The sequence below is a fragment of the Panthera onca genome, chromosome D4, assembly GCF_046562875.1.
Source record: "Panthera onca isolate mPanOnc1 chromosome D4, mPanOnc1 haplotype 2, whole genome shotgun sequence".
Lineage (NCBI taxonomy): Eukaryota > Metazoa > Chordata > Mammalia > Carnivora > Felidae > Panthera > Panthera onca.
This window is the reverse complement of record NC_138351.1, coordinates 15,084,934-15,104,466: the sequence shown is the minus strand read 5'-3', so window position 1 is coordinate 15,104,466 and position 19,533 is coordinate 15,084,934. Positions and strand designations below refer to the sequence as shown.

At 37.6% G+C, this 19,533-nt stretch overlaps 1 protein-coding gene across 3 annotated transcripts in view; it reads right to left on the bottom strand.

Moving 5' to 3' along the window:
- Positions 1-19,533, bottom strand: part of CD4H9orf85 (chromosome D4 C9orf85 homolog) — a 126,088-nt gene that overhangs the window by 41,848 nt on the left and 64,707 nt on the right. For 2 of the 3 annotated variants that reach the window (XM_060610073.3, XM_060610072.1), the window contains exons 3-4: positions 19,214-19,327; positions 17,328-18,696 (exon numbers count right to left, since the gene is read on the bottom strand). The exons of the other annotated variant lie outside the window; for it this stretch is intronic. In XM_060610073.3, coding sequence (XP_060466056.1) covers positions 18,549-18,696; positions 19,214-19,327 — 262 coding nt within the window. In that variant the 3' untranslated portion in view covers positions 17,328-18,548. Of the gene's footprint in view, positions 1-17,327; positions 18,697-19,213; positions 19,328-19,533 lie in introns of those variants that run through there. 3 annotated transcript variants of the gene reach the window in all.

Below are 19,533 nucleotides of genomic sequence, written 5' to 3'. Positions count from 1 at the left end.
ATCTATATAATCATTATTACTGTGAGAAGTGAGATAATTCCTTTTCAGAAATACCAAATAAAAGCAGTGCTGTCTACTTAACAATAGGTTTACAACCTATTGGAAATACGTGCGAACCCCCTAACCACAATGGAGTGCCAAGCCCTTAGACACTTCACTTCCTGGTTCTTCTTCCTCTCTCCACTTTGCGGGTTTATTTTTCACGGGCTTTGCGATGAGCATGCGCCAAAGAACTGAAGTCTCTGCGACACCTCAGGGAATGTACATTTGTTCTGGTCAGACTGCTTTTTGGCCTTACATGGAATGGGCATAGGCGACTTCTGGGTAAGGCTGTACCTCTGAACTACTCAGCCAATGAGGAATCAGAGGAGGGACTTCAAGCTAGGAGATAAATGGCCTGCTGTAACCAACCAGAGTGTGCCCGTCCCTCAGACACCCACTCTTGCAAGATCCTTGATCAGCTTCACTGTGCTCTAAGTCTCTGAGTCCCTCCTTTGATTGGGTCAGTGAGCTTATTTCTCACATTACCACCATAATGAGTGAGTGCCACGCTACCTGATCTCCCAATGCCTTGCCCTCCTCCTGTGCCTTATCTCATACCCACGCAGTGATAATCTGAATAAGCATAATGCTGCTGTATACCAGGGATTATGTGTCCCATTTTCCATTGGCAAATAAGTCATCGCAATGCTCTTCAAATAGATGGGCAACCCAAACTCAAAATCCCATTCTAAGTGTCTATTTCCTGGGAACACTTGTGAGAGCAATTTTTTATGTCAATCAAGATCTCAGGAAGAAAAAGATAACACACTAAAATTGGATAGTTTAGGGGCACCTGGCTAGCTCAGTCTATACAGCATGTGGCTCTTGACTTGGGGGTTGAGAATTCAAGCCCCACATTAGGTATAGAGTTTACTTAAGAAAATAAAGAAAAAATAAAGAAATTGGATAGTTTAAGGAGTATTTTAAAAAGAGACTATTTACCAGGAACTGAGTAGGGTAGAGGAAATCCACAAAAGCATAGTAGAGTATCCTGAGGCTAGAAAGAACATGACATCATTACCACCTCTAGACCTCAGGGAGCAATGAGAATGCCCTTCTGAAGAGAGAAAGGTTTGTATGTGCAGAATCATCAGACTATCTCTCTACTTATCCTCAGCCTACCCATGGGGACCACACAGGAAGTGAGCCAGGGGAAGAATCTGGACTTGCCTTTCAGGGATCCCCATTACATGATTCCAATTGGAAGCCAAAAGGTGAGGACACCCATGGATATAACCCATACAATCAGCCTGCCAGGTCACAGAATAGGGTGCAGCAGGATAGAGAGTAAATCTAGGACAAATGGAAGATGGTCTATGGTTTTAAAAAATTAACTTGTGTATATTTATGTTCAGTTCCCCCAAGTAGATTGTAAACCCCTTGGGGCAGAGACAGCCTTACCCTTCCGTGGATCCTCCCAAAGCACCTGGGACAGTATGGCATGAGTGAATGAATGAAAGTACTTCAACGTTCATAGCCATGCTATAACATGTCCATAAACCAAGTTACAGAGCATAATAAAAAAAATTATCTGAAGGAAAAATCTGCCCTCTGTAGCCTACCCAATTCCCAAGAGATTGGTACATAGTGGAACAGAACATAGTATTACAAAATGACTGGATCAGATGAAACTCTGACAGCATTTAATATATTCCCAGCTGAACAAAGATTTCAGCTGTCCTTGAGTTATTTCATAGGTAGGCGACAGCCAGTCCAGCCCTGCTTTTGATTAGCAGGGCTTCAGATGAAGTCAGATCACCCAGCTTGTGGCTTTTAAGTAATAGCTGAGTAATGGATAGTAATTTCCCATCTATTAGGCTAAGTCTCCCTTTCCAACAGGTTTCTGTGCATTCTGCTAAGTGACTCTGATTTTCATTTTTTCCCCCTGAATGCCCTTCTAACAAGCCTTGTTTTGACAGTCAATGGCTTAGTACAATTTGCCAGGATTTGTTTTTCTCTGCTACAGATTGATTCTTCTTATCTCACTTTGATTTGTTAAGGAAGCATTTGACCTCCTATCAGTGATAGGAGAAGCGTTGGTCTTTTTCTGAGGATGATAAAGAAGAGACCATTTTATTGGATTCTATTACAGAATTTGAAGAGTAAGGAACAGAGAGCAGTGGCTTGCTGTAAGAAAATCAATCACCCAAATGTATTCCTGCAGAATGTGTGCCCTGGACGCATACAAGAGTCAAAACAAAGAAGGCCTTTTTTTTTTTTTTTTTTTTTTTAACAATTTTTTTAAACGTTTATTTATTTTTGAGACAGAGAGAGACAGAGCATGAACGGAGGAGGGTCACAGAGAGAGGGAGACACAGAATTTGAAACAGGCTCCAGGCTCTGAGCTGTCAGCACAGAGCCCGATGCGGGGCTTGAACTCACAGACCGCGAGATCATGACCTGAGCCGAAGTCGGCCACTTAACCGACTGAGCCACCCAGGCGCCCCAAGAAGGGCTTTAAATACAGTGATCACGCCATTACCTTCTCAACTTGGGGCCATATAGATTGACATTTTAACTTAATATCAACATGAAATCAAAGTGCTATGTTCATCTCTCATGACCACGGATGGCACAATAAATTAATAGTTTAGTGAGTGATATTGGGCTAGTGTGCCAATTTTTCCCCTTGAGGATTACATTTCAATTTTTGTAAGTCTTTACGATTGAGGAATAACATACATACAGGAAAGTGCAATCTTAAGAGTATAGCTCAGTATACATCTATGTGTATTTATGTACCTAACTATCACCAGATCAAGAAGAACATTTCCAGAATCCTAGAAGTTTCCCTTGTGCTCACTTTTAGTCCTACCCCCAAGGGTATCCACTATTCTGACCTCTATCAACACAAATTAATTTTGCTTGTTTTTTTTTTTTTTTCATTTAAGTGGAATCATACATTATTTCTATTTTGTGCCCAGTTTAGTTTTTGTTCCTCATTGAATTGTGAGATTCAGCAGTATTGTTGTGTGTTATCACTATTTTATTTACGTTCACTGCTCTGGAATATTCTATTGTATGTATATACCACAATTTATTTATTCATTTTATCATTGGTGGCCATTTAATTCCCCTCAGTAAAATTGCACAAATTGCAAAGAAATATTTAACAAATGGTATTCAGATACAAATCACAGAATAACCTCTTACCAGAAATTAAGAGATACACTTTCCTCCTCTTATGCATTTCCACTGGCAGTTTTGAAAGTGCCTTTCTTTATCATAGCAACACCTAGTGGCTTAAGAAGGCTATAGGTCTGGATGTGTGCATTTACATTTGGAAACAGTGACTTTTAGTTGTAATAGACCTTGGATAGCATCTAGATGTCCATTAGAACCACGTAACAACGTCTGGGCCCCACTAGAAATCATTTAAATCAGAATCTTTGGCAGGGAGAGTCCAGGATTGGTAGGTTATAAAAGCTGCCTAGGTGATTTTAATGCATAGCCAGGGCTGAGAACTACCAATCTAGAACAGTTTTCGCTAAACATCATAATTCCCTGGAGGGCTTGTCCAACCACAGATTGCTGGACCCCACCCTGAGTATATTTCAGTATGTGTGGGTGGTGCTCCAAAATGTGGGTGCTATGTCTCTAACAAGTTCCCAGGTGGTGCTGATGCCACTGGTCCTGGGACCACATGATGAGAACCAATAATCTAGACCAACTCTGTTATTTTACACGAGCAGAAACTTCAGGGCGGGCATTTGAAGTAATTTGCTGGAGTCAAAGTGCCAGTTAGTGACAAAGTTATAATTAGAATGGAGCCTCACTGTCACTTTTCCTCTCATCTGATAGAAGTATAATTAGGTATCTCTGAAAGTTACATCATCTGAGTCTACGTTAAGAGACAGACTACTTCCCTCCAACAAAAACACAAAATAAGGAGATGTTTAAGGGGTGGGTGGGAGTAACTCTTTTCTATAAACCTCTTTGTAAGACTTAATCACTCCAAAGAAGTGAGGAGATCACACACTAAAGAACCAGGACTGAGAAGGCCAGCAGGGATGGGAAACAGAGTCAGCTTGAACTCTGATCCTTGCTCAGGAAAGGATGCGCCTCCCTCCTTCCACCACCCCTCAGAGGTTAAGTTGCTGCAACCCAGAAGAGCCATGTGGTCACAAGTCACCTGATCAGGAGTCAGGAGACCTCTCAGCCAATAATTTGTTTCTCCCACATCTCTCTCGTAGTACAGGAGAAATCTGTATTGCTGTATTTCCCTATGGCTCTTAAATGTCACCCACATTTGTCCCTTACAAAACAATGCTTCCAAATATGGCAGGCTTCTCCCCGACATTTACGGCCCACACCTGAGGTTTAGATAGCTCTGTGCCTAAGGGCCCATAGTACCATGTTGTCGAGAGGGGTGAGCCCATCGTTCCAGCCGTGCTAAACCCGCTGTAATGACAAATGCACCCACAGCCTGGATGCTGGTCTGCCAAGCCATTTTGGCCTGCCTTACTGGCTCCCCGAACTACAGTGATCGTTATCAATACATCAGGAGAGCTTTGTCCAAGGGGCTAGATGATTAGTATTTTAAATACACACCACAGGTGATTCTAATGTAACCCAGGTCTGGGGACCACTGCCCAATATCATATTATTGAGGAAGCATTAATCTCAGTTGATGTTCTTGTGGGGGTGGGGGCGGGTTAATAGCATTATACAGTGATCTTCATAGCATCTATACTTTTGGGTACTGGACAAAATATTTTCAGCTCAAGATTCAAGCAGGAATGAGAGCACCTGGCTGGGTCAGTTGGTAGAGCATGGGACTCTCAGGATGGTGAGTTCGAGCCCCAAATTGGGTGTAGAGTTTAATAAATAAATAAATAAATAAATAAATAAATAAATAGGGGCGCCTAGGTGGCTCAGTCAGTTAAGTGTCCGACTTCAGCTCGGGTCATGATGTCGCGGTTCATGAGTTTGAACTCCGCACTGGGCTCCATGCTGACAGCTCAGAGCCTGGAACCTGCTTCAGATTCTGTGTCTCCCTCTCTCTCTGCCCTTCCCCAACTTGTGCTCTGTCTCTCTGTCTCTCTCTCTCTCTCAAAAATAAACGTTAAAAAAAATAACAAATAAATAACTAATAAAATCTTTAAAAAAAAAAAAGATTCAAGCAGGAACAAATTCATTCTACCAAATGGAAGAGACAAAAGAAACTGCATCAGCCAGAGACTGCAGGTATAGGGCATTTGCATATAAGATACAAAAAGGTATTTTCTATAAAAAATAACTGATGCAGACTCATTTTTGAATAAAAACAAGCAAAGATATTAAGTATTCTCTGATGGGGAGCAAACAAGCAGTCAGTCCAGAAAAATCAGAGCTGATATGAGAATCCACATTTGACTTTTTTGGTTTGCTGAATCTACAAGTTTTCATTATTGAAGGTAGATCCACTTATTTTTTCTTTCCTTCATGAAGACCCTAGTGGAACCACCCCCTTCACACGCGCGTGCGCTAATGCATTTACTCACTGAAATCCCACTTCAACTTAACGATAAATGAAGGTCATCTCCCCACATTGCCAGGGGTGCCGCACCCCACCCTCCCCAGTCGTTCGAGACATGCACATAGCATACCCACCACAGAAGAAAAACAGAAATTCCTAACAGAAATTCTTTATCCTGTCTTACCTACTGAGGCAACGTGCTGGACATGCTCTCTACATGTCTTCCAATTCTAAAAATTTACTCCAACAAAACTGTGCGCACAAATGGTTGCTCCAAAACTTTCATAAATGATGCAGCACGTAGCTGGAGGTGTAGTAGTTTGTTAGGCTTCAGGACTCCAAATCTCCACGGCTACCAGATGGATTATTGTGCCTGCACACTATTAATTATGTAATGTGAAGGATATTTTTAAATTGAGATATATTTATCATATTTCATACATATAATATATATTTTAAAAATATATTATATATATGTATATATAATATTTTATATATATATATATATATATATATATATATATATTCTGCCGCAGACTGGCAGAAAAATATTTCCAAGTTATAGCTAGTAAAGGATTTGTATATAAAATATATACAAAGAAATCTTACAACTCACTAATAAAAAAAGAAGACAATTTTTTTAAAAGTAGGCTCCAGGGGCGCCTGGGTGGCTCAGTCGGTTAAGCGGCTGGCTTTGGCTCAGGTCACGATCTCGTGGTCCATGAGTTCGAGCCCTGCGTCGGGCTCTGTGCTGACAGTTCAGAGCCTGGAGCCTGTTTCAGATTCTGTGTCTCCCTCTCTCTGACCCTCCCCTGTTCATGCTCTGTCTCTCTCTGTCTCAAAAATAAATAAACGTTAAAAAAAAAAATTAAAAAATAAATAAATAAATAAATAAATAAATAAAATAAAAGTAGGCTCCACACCCAATGTGGGGCTTGAACTTATGACCCTGAGATCACAAGTCACATGCGCACGAGTTGCATGCTCTACCGTCTAAGCCAGCCAGGCGCCTCAACCCAATGTTTAAAGTAGGCAAAATAAAGGTGCTGGGCTGGCTCAGTAGGTAGAATATGCAATGGTTTTATTCTCAATTTTTTTTTTTTTTAATTCTAGTTAGTTAACATATAGTGTAGTATTGATTTCAGGAGTAGAACTCAATGATTCATCACATATATAACAGCCAGTGTTCATCGTAAGTGCCCTCCTTAACACCCATCAACCATTTAGCCCACCCTCACACCTCACTCCATCAACCCTCAATTTGTTCTCTGTTGTTAAGAGTTTCTCTCTCTCTCTCTCTCTCTCACTCTCTCTCTCAAAGAGAATCTCAAGCAGTCTCCACACCCAGCAGAGTCCTACACTAAACTAACTGAGATACTCAGGTGTCTCTCATTAAGAGTCTCTCATTGTTTGTTTATTTGTTTGTCTTTAAAGAACTTTTTTAAAAGATTTTATTTTTAAGTAATCTCTACACCCAACATGGGGCTTGAACTCACAACCCCAAGATGGAGTCACATGGTCTTCCAAATGAGCCAGCCAGAAGCTACCCTTTCCCCCAACCCACCCCATGCAACCCTTGACCTTGGGTTCATTGAGCTGAAGCCTCACGTTGGGCTTAGAGATTACTTTAAAAAAAATTAAAAGTTAAAAAAATAGGCAAAGTGTTGAATAAACATTTCACCAAAGATGACATACAACTGGTAGACAAGCATATAAAAGGATGCAGAGTCAATAATATCAGTAGTCATTAGGAACACACAAAAACCACATTGAGACTCTAGACCCATTAGAATGGCAATAATCAAAATGGATTAATAATTACAAATGTGGAACCTTCTCAGTGGGGAACCCTCAACATCGATGGTAGGTGGTATAATGGTGTGGCTGCTTTGGAAAACAATTTGGTAGTTTCTCAAAAGTTAAACATAAATTTACCACATGACCAAGAGAGCTCACTCCTAGGTATATATACCCAAGAAAAATAAAAACATAGGTTCACACAAGGATGCACAAACGTTCACAACAGAATTATTCACAATAGCTATAAAGTGAAATTGAATGAGTAAACAAAATTAGTATGTCCATAGAGAGGGGTACTATTTAGTAAAAAAAAAAAAAAAAAAGAGAGAGAGAGAGAGAGAGAGAGAGAGAGAAAATGATGAACTCCTGATACATGTTACAACACATATATATGTCAAAAATGTTATGTTATATGAAAGAAGTCAGACTTGGGGCGCCTGAGTGGCTCAGTCAGTTAAGTGTCTGACTTAAGCTTAGGTCATGATCTCATGGTTCGTGAGTTTGAGCCCCATGTCAGGCTCTGCGTTGACAGTGTGGAGCCTGCACGGGACTCTCTCTTGCTCTGGCTCTTTCTCTTGCTCTCCCTCTGTCCGTTCCCCGCTCATGCTTTCTGTCTTTCAAAATAAATAAATAAACTTAAAAAAAAAAAAAAGCCAGACTTAACAACTACATATTTTATGATTTCATTTATATGGAAGGTTCATAACAGGCAATTTTATAGACTCAGGAGATTAGTTGCCTAAAGCTGGGGGTGGGAATGGGGAATGACTAAAACTGGCCACGATAGATCTTTTTGAGGTGATGGGAATGTACTAAAACTGGATTGTGGTGATAACTGCACAACACTGTCAATTTACCAAATCATGAATTTTACACTTAAAATGGGTGAATTTTATGGTATGTAAATTATACCTCAAAGAAAAAAACATTTAAAAATTACATAGACGAAATTATCACTATGTTATGGAAGAAGCTTTCATAGAGTGTTACAGGATTTACAGCACAATGAGGCTGATAGTTTTATTAGTGGTTCCCAACCATTCCCAGGCCGAGAATCCCTTTTTAAAATGAAAAACAGGGGCGCCTGGGTGGCTCAGTCGGTTAAGCGTCAGACTTCAGCTCAGGTCATGATCTCGCGGTCCATGAGTTCAAGCCCTGCATCAGGCTCTGTGCTGACAGCTCAGAGCCTGGAGCCTGTTTTGGATTCTGTGTCTCCCTCTCTCTCTGACCCTCACCCGTTCATGCTCTGTCTCTCTGTGTCTCAAAAATAAATGTTAAAAAAAAATTTTTTTTAAATAAATAAATAAAATGAAAAACAGTGACAGCCTTATGTATTCTAATTGAACCTTTAGTATAAATCGAGGCAATACATAGTTTCAAGAATACTGTGAACTCAGTAATAATTTGAATTTGCATTAACTAATCATATCTACTGCATATAAAAAGAGGAGACAGATATGCAAGACATATTATTATTCAGTCTACTAACAATGCTGAGTATACATGTGGAATTCATGGGCTTCGTGCATAATGGTGGAGTCAGCGACCCCATAGTCGAAACTCCCTCAAAATTTTTTTGCCACCCGATGCAGCAGTGAATAAAAAAAACAAAAATACTACTTTAAGTTCAATTCCATGGCGTGTGTGGTCCCCTCTGCAGTCAGTTTACAGCTGGGAAGAACAGGATTGACTTCTGGACCGTAGGCTTGTCCCACGTGTGGGCAAAATGTACTTGACAAGTGGGTCCCAGAAAGAGAGGAAGTCATATGAATGGAAAAATACAGAAAAGTTGACTGGTCGGATGCTTTGTCCAAACAAATAACGGAGCTGCTTTGGGATTCCTGTTTTGTCTCCACTCTAGCCCCCAGGGTCTGTTTCGTTGCAACCTATGTGTCACCACAGTTCTACAGCACTAACCCCATATTAATGACCGTGACTATGCAGAGACAACATGCCCCCACGCAGCTTCTCTCCTCTGGGATTTTCATTTGCTGGAGGATATCCTCTCAACTTTACTGACCGTAGCACAGCATCATTCGGTATTTCTGGAACCACCGACTGAGGACTTCCCATGTTTAAATCAATCACTTAACAGGATCTGAAATGTACTGTTTTCAATGCCAAGAAATGGATTCCAAAATCGTTTCCAAATTATTTATAAGAAACACTTGTTTGTTTCAGTAAGTCTTGTTTTTGTCACCGTCCACTGGCAGGCCACTCACGCTGCACCTGCCTTGTTCAGCTGGCAGTCACGAGTGTTGCAAAGGCGAGAAACATAGGAGAAACTTATTTTTAAAGAGTGTGTAACTAACTGTTCAGTTGCACTTCCAAATACTATGTTCAGTATGCTTTGGGGTGACGCATAATAAATACACTCTTCTTCCTGTGTTACCAGATGTTCTGGACACTCTGTAGTTGTATTAATTATGTTTTTTCCCCCCAGAATAACAATTGGATCTATTGCTTTAGAGTACTTCCCCAGAAAACATACTGAGTATACTATTTGAAAGTGTAAATAACAGAGTTTAAAAGTCAGCTTATCGTCTGTTTCCTGAGTTTGCGGACATGTTGTAATGTCCCCTGCTGAGAGACATCAGTTTTGTCCCATAGGAGAACATCTTCCTAACCTCACCTGGTCCTGGCTTTCCTCAGGGCCAATTCATTTCCTATATTGGTCATTTAGGTCGTTGTTCCCCATGTTACCATGATTTTTCTTTATCGTGTTAAAAGAAAAAAAACTCTCTTAGAGATTAAAGAAAATATTTTCCACAAATAAATCTGGGACTAGATTAAAATAAAAATAAAAAGTAGAACAAGGTCACCTGGGTGGCTCAGTTGGTTGAGCGTCCGACTCTTGACTTTGGCTCAGGTCATGATAAATAAAATAAACATTTTAACAAAAGTAGAATAAATAAGGTCATAATTACACAAAATTTATTTGTAATTTAAACATGCAAATTTATAATTTAAATAAAACTTCAGTGTAATGGAATATGCCTTTCCAATTAACATTCTTTTTCTTTTTTTAATTTATCATTGAGAGAGAGAGAGAGAGAGAGCACAGCTGGGGAGGGGCAGAGAGAGAGGGAGAGAGAGAATCCCAAGGAAACTCTGTGCTGTCAGCACAGAGCCCAACTGGGGGCTCAATCAATCCCCCAGACTGTGACATCGTGACTTGAGCCAAAATCAACAGTCAGATGTTCAACCAACTGAGCCACCCAGGCGCCCCTAACTTTCTACTTTTAATTCATTATGTAATTTTAAAATATAAAATTTTTGATCATTTGATTATCGAAGTTTCTCAGAAAGTTTCTCTGTGTGTGATATTATAGTTAGCATTATGCCATTACTGAGTTTTATTTATTTTGTTTTATGTTTATTTATTTTGAGAGAGAGAGAGAGACAGTGAGAGAGACTTAGCATATGCCGGGGAGGGCAGAGAGGGAAAGAGAGAGAATCCCGAGCAGGTACAGTGCTGTCAGTGCAGAGCCGTATAGGGGGACTCCAACTCACGAACCATGACATCATGACCAGAGCCGAAGTCAAGAGGCAGGTGCTTAATCAACTGAGCCACCCAGCGTCCCCTACTCAGTTTTAACAAAGAAATGAAAGGCCGTTTGTAAACATGTTACTGTCAGAAATATTATTTCTAAAGCCTGTCATTGTACACGTTTGTGTATGTTGTCACTGAAGGGTCTACCCCTTCCAAGCATTAAAAACAGCCAATAGCAGTTCTGACGCTTCTTGTACAAATGCTTTCATGGGGGGGGGGGGGGGTTGCTTCTTCTCTTTCAGTGTAATAGAATTCTGAATCAAGCTTTTTTTTTTTTTTCTTCTTTTTCCTAATCCAAGAATTTCCAGCTTACCTACTTCTCACCCCAACACAGCCTCTTAGGATAATTTAAAAGAAAATCTCAAAACCAAAATTTATAATATTTATAAACATCATGAATGAGCACCTACTCTACCCAGGAGCTTCATGGATACTATATTTAACACTTCTGGAAATTTTATACTGTAGAAGTCATTATCCTTATTTTACAAATAGGTAACGTACACGTAAGGTAATGTCATAAAAGTAAGGCAGTTGGTCCAGGGTCATACAACTAGTAACAGGCGAGGTTGGGATTCAAACATCCTTCTGCCTCCAAGTCACTCTGCTTCCTACTCCCCTGAAGTTAAGATTTATGTTGCTTTACTTCAAGACATGGTTTTGACAACATTATACTATTAAGTGCTTTTAATTTAGTGTTACAACTGTATTCAATTCAGGTAACGTTTACATACAGTAAGTGTTGAATTTTACATTTCTATTTGGGAACTTATGTATAAATAGAATTATATTTGACTATTTTTGAACTTAGGTATAAATAGAATTATAGAATATATAATCTCATTGTGTTTGGACTCTTCTGCTCATCATATCTGTGAGCTTCATCAATGGACAACGTCTACCTTTTAAAATGTTAATTACAACTTAATGTTAATTTTGAGTTCAAAGACATTTGATTCGCTTTAACATAATGAAAAAACTTGGGGTCCCTGGCTAGCTCAGTCGGTAGGAGCATGTGACTCTTGATCTTGGGGTTGTAAGTTCACGCCCCATGTTGGGTATAGAGATTACTTAAAAAAAAGTCTTCGAAAAACATACTGAAAAAATCTAAGTAGTATTTAAGAATTTAAATATTTAATAATAAAATTTAACTTATATACTTCATATTAATATTTCTAGAGGTTACAGAAACTTCTAAACCAAATTTTGATGAAATACTGTATCACTTAATCAACTCTGAACACCTAGGGACTATTTATATTTTTACATTGAATATATATCTTAAAATCCTCCATATTAGTCCAAGTACTAACTATACATTTTATGATAATGCACATTTTGCCTTTGGAAGAAACCAATTTTAAGAGTATAAAATTTTTTAACTTTTAAGACTATATAGACATAAAAGGTACAACCTCATGTGTAATTATTATGTAGTGATATCTTTTTTTTCAATGTTTATTTATTTTTGAGACAGAGAGACAGAGCATGAGCCAGGAATGGGCAGAGAGAGAGGGAGACACAGAATCTGAAGCAGGCTCCAGGCTCTGAGCTGTGAGCACAGATGCCGGGCTCGAACCCACGAACTGTGAGATCATGACCTGAGCCAAAGCTTAACCAACTAAGCCACCCAGGGCCCCTGTAGTGACCTCTCTTGAAAGCTTGGTGCTTTAATTCATTAAAAAGTCTTATGTAAGAGATTTGGGCTAGCATAATCATTTCCATCTGTATAATTACTAACAAAAGTATAGGACTCATTAGTAGAGAGCTGAGTATGTAATCCCAATACACATCCCTGACTCCAAAAGGGTTGCCAATAAAAACCATGAAAGATGGTCTTCCAACATCACTATTCCATGCAAATCCGACCAGCGTGAGTGACAAAATTCTAAGCCACAGCTATATGGAAGATATCTACACCTTTCTATTAAAAAATAATGTAGCTTTTGAACAGGGCAATCATTCAGTATACAATTAATGTTACAGGGGAAGGAAAAGACCTAGAAAGAGGGAGATAGTAAGGGACAGAGGGGTGTTCAAGTTAGTGATGTTACAAACTTCACTTAAGGAAAAAAAATGTTTAGGGACATGGAGTATGGGTAATTTTGGATAAATGTGGTTGAAATAATACAGGCTTTGGAGCCATATAGACTTGGTTTGAATCTTAAGTTTATTACTTATTATCTTTTTGACTGTGGCAAGTTAACCTCTGAACTTAGTTTTGCCACCTGAAAAGCTGAGAACACCTAACTCAGAACACTATTGTTTATCTTACATGATAAAATACGTACACATGTACCAAGTACATATAAAAACTTTCTTTTTCTTCTCCTCGTAATTATTACTGTACTAAAAGATAATCACTGCAACCTACTGGATAATTCTAATGCAAGATAATCCCAATACAACCTACCGGATATATTCAGAATTGCTTGCAAACACCTATATTCTTTCCATAACGCAAGCAGGTCTCACAATAAAGTGACATCACCTACTTAGAAAGATTACAGGTATTATGACTCAGATGTGGAAATAACAGTCACAGAAAGGAGTAGTATAAAAAAGTGATTTGAACTCAAGGGCATCAGCAATGAGCACTCTCCAGGGATGCCTGGGACCCAATGGTTCTTTAGAAAAAAAGCTCAGGATTATCTGAAATAATGGAATACGAAAGCATAGCGGAGGACTGTCAGCACAGCCCTGGAATAGTAATAGTATGGAAAACAGTGGAATTATCCAGTCAGCAACTCACATACTATCCGTATGCATACTAACCCTAATATCCAGAAGGGTTTCTGGGATCAGATGATTGAATAGGTTCAAAACCTAGGCCTGACACTTTTTGGTTGTGTGCCAAATTACTTTGCCTCGATTTCTCATCTGTAAAATGTGGACAGTGATTGTTAGCACTACACAGAGCCATGATGAACATTTGATGAGCTTATCATGGAGAGGGTTTAGTTTTGAACGGTACCAGGATACATTCCACACTTAATCCACATGCCTCTTGCCTTCCAGGAGGATACCCTTTCTTGGTTCTCCTTCTGCTTCTCTGGTCATTCCTTAGTCTCCGAAGCTGGCCACAGCCAGGGCACAAGCGAAGGAGTCCTAGCAGAGAACAGCTGCTGAGAGGCTTAGAGCCAGGCAGAGATGACAGAGGTCACACAGTGCTGGAGTCTGAGCTTACCCACATTAAGATCGCAGGAAATACATTTCCAAAAATAAAGGCCATACTTGAGGAATAAGAAGATAGGAATAAGGAATTCTAGAAATAAGTGCGAACGGAAACAGACCACCCCAGTAAAGCCTACACCCAAGTTCTGTTAGGACTAGGTTGATGTGACCAGTAATTTGTTTTTTAGAGGAAGCCTCTATAACATACCATCCACAATTTCTAGCATACAATAAAAATTATTAGATGTGCAAAGCAGGAGAAAGTGTCCAATAATCAAGATAAAAGAAATGAAAGTAAAAAAGGGTTTCTAAATAACTGTAATGAATATGTCAAAGAAAAAAAGAGGAAAAGATATGCAAGATAGGTAACATGGAACATTTCAACAGTTACAATCAGTAAAAAAAAGAACTGAATGGACATTTTAGAACTACAAAATCCAGTATCTTGAAATTAACAATTTACTAGCTGGGTTTAAAAGCACACTCAACACCTTAATCCTATTTATTTAGAAGACAATTAATGAATGACAAGAAAGGCTAATAGAAAACATACAAACTGGGGGCACTCAGCTGGCTCAGTCAGTAGAGTATGTGACTCTTAATCTTGGGGTCTTGAGTTCAAGCCCCACATTGGGTGTAGAGCTTACTTAAAAAAAATAATTAAGAAAAATTTAGAAAGAAAAACCTACAAATTGATTTTTTTCCAAGTTTAAGGACAGTGACCAACAGATTTGAAGAACTAAGAAAACCTTAAGGCACGAACCAAAATTTCATAGTCAAATGGCTGAAAACCAAAGATAAAAAAGAAACCTCTCAAAAGCAGGTTTCACATGATCGGGCCATCCATTACCTCCCTGATGGCTTATGACTCTCCAACTTAATCCTTTCTTTCCTTCCTTGCTGTCCCTTGAACAAATCTGGCAAAATCTTGCCAGATTGTGGCTGTCTCCTCTGCCTGGGACATTCTTCCCCAATGTGTCACTCTGGGCACCTCACTTAAAAATCACAGCCCACTTCCCACCCACTTGTACACCCATCCCTAGGCTATCCAAGCTCTTAGAGCCCCAATCACTCAAGCATTCCTTATTTTTTCCCACAGCACTTTTCACCTTCTAATATAATTTACTTCCTACGTTTATTGCTAATTGTCTGTCTCTACCCACTAAAAAGTCATCTCTGAAATGATAAGGATCTTTGTTTTGTTCATTGTTGTACCCCACGTATCTTGAACAGGGCCCTGCACACATAGGTGCTCAACGATTATTTGTTGAACGAATGAATGCTATTATTATATTGTCATTATTCTAAGCCTTTTTAGTCACCAAGTAAGTTCATGCCATGTCCTCCATCTAATACAGTTTTCTCTATTTACCTTTGGAACTGCTTTTGAAATGTGATTAAGACTGGTACAGTAGCTCAGTAGTTAAAAAACAGACCCTGAAACCAGTTAACATGGATTTGCAACTAACAGGATTCCATACATATACATTCTGCATTCTCTCTCTCTCTCTCTCTCTCTCTCTGTCTATATATAGATATACACACACACACACACATACATATGGAATTTTTATATATATTACATTATAGATATTTATATATATGCAACTTGCAGAATGTAGGCAAACAACTAAATTGCTTTCTCCATTATTAATAATTACTAATCCATTACCAATTTATACATATAATCAAACAGTAGCAATAATAGCATCAATTGCATAGTGTTCTTATAGGTTCTAGGCATTTCACATATTAATGCATTTAATCCTCCTATCAACCTCATGAAAACCAAGGCACAGAAAGATTAACTAGTTTGTACCATGACATACAGCTTAGTAAATGATACAGCAGGATTTAGACCCATGCTGAGTTCCAATGAAAAGAAATTTTTAGATTGTACAAAATACTTCCTAAAAAATATAAATGAACTAAATGTAACAATTAAGTTTATGTTTGCTTAAAAAAAACAAGGCAAAACCTTTCTTACCACTAAAGACAGAAATGCAGATATTAGGATATGTCACTAGGTGATGCTCTTTGTTAAATTTCTCTCCTAAGAAGGTAATCTGAGGATTTATAACTTATTCAGATGGGAAAGAATTTATGCTAGGTCTAATAATTAATTTAGTTGGCTCTTTAACCACAAAAGTTACCTCAGCCAGAAAATAATTTTGTATGCAAAAAGGTAAGCCCACAAAATTATGGGAAACTTTCTGCAAAATTGTAACCTTAGAATACTGAGACTTCCTCACCATGAATACGGTATCTCTTTCTCCAGCATGAATACGGTATCTCTTTCCACTTATTTTTCTCTTCCTCCATTTATGTCTCCATTTTCCTCAACGTTTTAATAAGATTGTATATTTTTAAACAAAAAAAGCCATTAAAAATGGGAAGAGGGTTTGAATAGACATTTTTCCAAAGAAGACACACAGACGGCCAAGAGACACATGAAAAGATGCTCGACATCACTAACCATGCACCATGACTTTGATGCAAATCAAAGCCACAATGAGACATCATCTCATACCCTGTCAGAAGGACTACCCTCAAAAAGACAAACAGCAAGGTGAGGATGTGGAGAAAAGGGAACTCTTGTGTACTGTTCATGGGAACATCAGTTGGTGCAACCACTATGCAACCGTATGAAGATTCCTCAAAAACTAAAAAAATAGAAACACCATATGATCCAGTAATTCCACTACTGGGTATTTACCCAAAACACTAATTTGAAAAGATATATGCTCCCCTATGTTTATTGCAGTATTATTGACAATAGCCAAGATGTGGAAGGAACCTAAATGTTCATCCATAGATAAATGGACAAAAAGATGTGGGGTGTGTGTGTGTGTGTGTGTGTGTAACATATACATGCATACATATACATATAAATTATAAAATTAATAAGACAAAGACATATTACACACTTATCAAACTGACAGAAATGTAAAGATCAAGTGTTAGTTAAAAAGGATACAGAGCACTGGAACTCTAATAGATTGCTGTGGGGAAAGGAGATAACAATTCTTCTGGAAAAATAGCTTGGCATTATACAGTAATCCTGAAGATGTACATAGGTGGATGGCCTGTATCACTACTAAATATACATCTAATGGAAATTTATACCAAGAAACACATGTAACAATGGTCACAGCAGTATTATTTGTACTAGGAAAATTTTAAAATAACTCAAATGTCCCTCAGCATTAGAGAGGATAAATAAATTGTAGTATGTTAAGACGATGGAATAAAACACAGTATTGCAAAATGAACAAATTAAAGCTCTTACAGCAATATGGATCAATTTCACATCCATGTTCTTTATTTCATTATAAAGAGATACAAAATAACATGCATGTATAAGTCTGTTCATATAAAGTTCAAATCCAATGTCTGCCACTTATTTTCGAATGGTTCAGGAAATAAAATATGTATCTAATACCTAATGAGATATAATGAAAATGTAACAGATCAATTGTGAATCTACAGGAAGAATACACAAGGTTTCATTATACTAGTTTGCTGTTTTCTTTGGGTTTGAGATTTTTCAAAATACAAAGATAAAAAAGACTAAAAATCAGACAAAACAAATTTATATTGTTTAAAAGTAGTTTCTTCATCTGGAGACAGATGTATTTTTCTTATAATTATTTATTAAATTACACATATGTATTTTATATATTTTTTTCTGTATGTATATTTCACAAAAGAAGAAAGGTTAAAAAATGTGATCCAGTATGTAAAAATACTTTCAAGAAAAACTGCTTAAATACACTTATTAAACATTATTACAAAAAATAAATAACAAGTCTTTTATAAGCAAACTTTAAGTAAAGGGACTTTGTTATGTGGGTCATTTACTTGGGATCAATCTATCAAAAGGTGCTGAGGACCAATTTTTGAAGCTTGCGCTATAGTTATATCATCTGATTTTTCCATGAGATAGTTCTTACACAAGTAACAATTCTGAATCTTGTTTAGTTTGATATTAGGTAGCACATTCTTCTAAATAATTCCCTTGAACTGCAATATGATAACCTAATATTCACTTTGGCAGGTACTCTGGCATATGCTACTTAAAAGTGTATTATAAGAGGGGCGCCTGGGTGGCTGAGTCAGTTGGTGAAGTGTCTGATTTCAGCTCAGGTCATGATCTCATAGTTTGTGAGTTCGAGCCCCGTGTCGGGCTCTATTCTGACAGCTCAGAGCCTGGAGTCTGCTTCAGATTCTGTGTGTCCCTCTCTCTTTGCCCTCCCCAATTTGTGCTCTGTCTCTCCCTGTCTCAAAAATAAACATTAAAAAACTTTTTTAAAAAAATGTATTGTAAGAAAACACTAAATGAAAGTTTCATAATTATCCAAGTATCATGCATAAGTTATATAGTCCATGTGTGAATTTTGCCTGTTTTCTATATAGGTTTTTGCTATTTTTCTCATTAGGATTTCACAGTATTTTTGTGTAAAACCCTCAAAAGTCAAAAGTTGTTCAGAATTTCATGTTTTCAAACTGACTTTGAATATATTAATCCCCTTGATTGTCTTTTGTGTCATCTAAATCAATATCAAAATCTAAATCATCATCACTTTCTTCTTCATTTCTTCTGCAACTTCTAGGGTTGGAACGTAGATTACTTTCAGGATTTTCTGTCTTTTCTGGTTCTTTATTAAACCTAAAATTGAAAAAAAAAAATTAAAACTTCTATTTATTTCTCAGGCTTTCATTATTTAACTATAGAGTGACAAGAACTTTAAACTACATTTCCTGATTAGGAGGAGCCTAAAAAAATAAGTATAGAGTAAAAGATCCTTGAAGACTAGTATCAGTCAAGATCCAACCAATTATAATATTATTGTCAACAAAATAGCCTCAAAGAAATTAATATATGATGTCCACTAAAGAAAAGCAGTTATATAATGAGTGAATTCTTCTGTGATGAGTGATGAATGTAAGCCTTATGGATAAATATTTCCATTTCCTAAAAATATAAAGTTTTATTTTTACTGTAATGATAGAAAATTTTAATGAATAATTAAGACTTTTTTCCTGTTAGGTAGAAGGAAAGAATCTAAACTGGTGTGATAGACTGCACCTTAAGACTCTTAGAGCTACTGAATGTTTCCTTGAAAGAAAATCCACTTATCAATTACTAAAAGAGTAAATCCCAGACATGAAAAAAAAATACTCACGGAATAACAATGTCTTCTTTCTTTCCACATTTTGCACAAACTTCAAGTTCACAGGCACATGGTCTACACATTATGTGATAAGAATCTTTCACTGCTTTTTGTAAACATTTAACACTACAAGTGGAAAAAAAATCAAGTATTATTTTTTACTAATTTCCTAAGATTTATCTGCTGAAATGAGGGGGTGTAGCTAAATGTATAAGTGAAAAGCCTAAAAATCAAAACTCCTATATTTCAATCTCACTTATCTTATGTCAATTTAGATTAATTATATAGCATTTCTAAGTAACAGTTTGTTATTTTTTAAGTAAGCTCTAGGC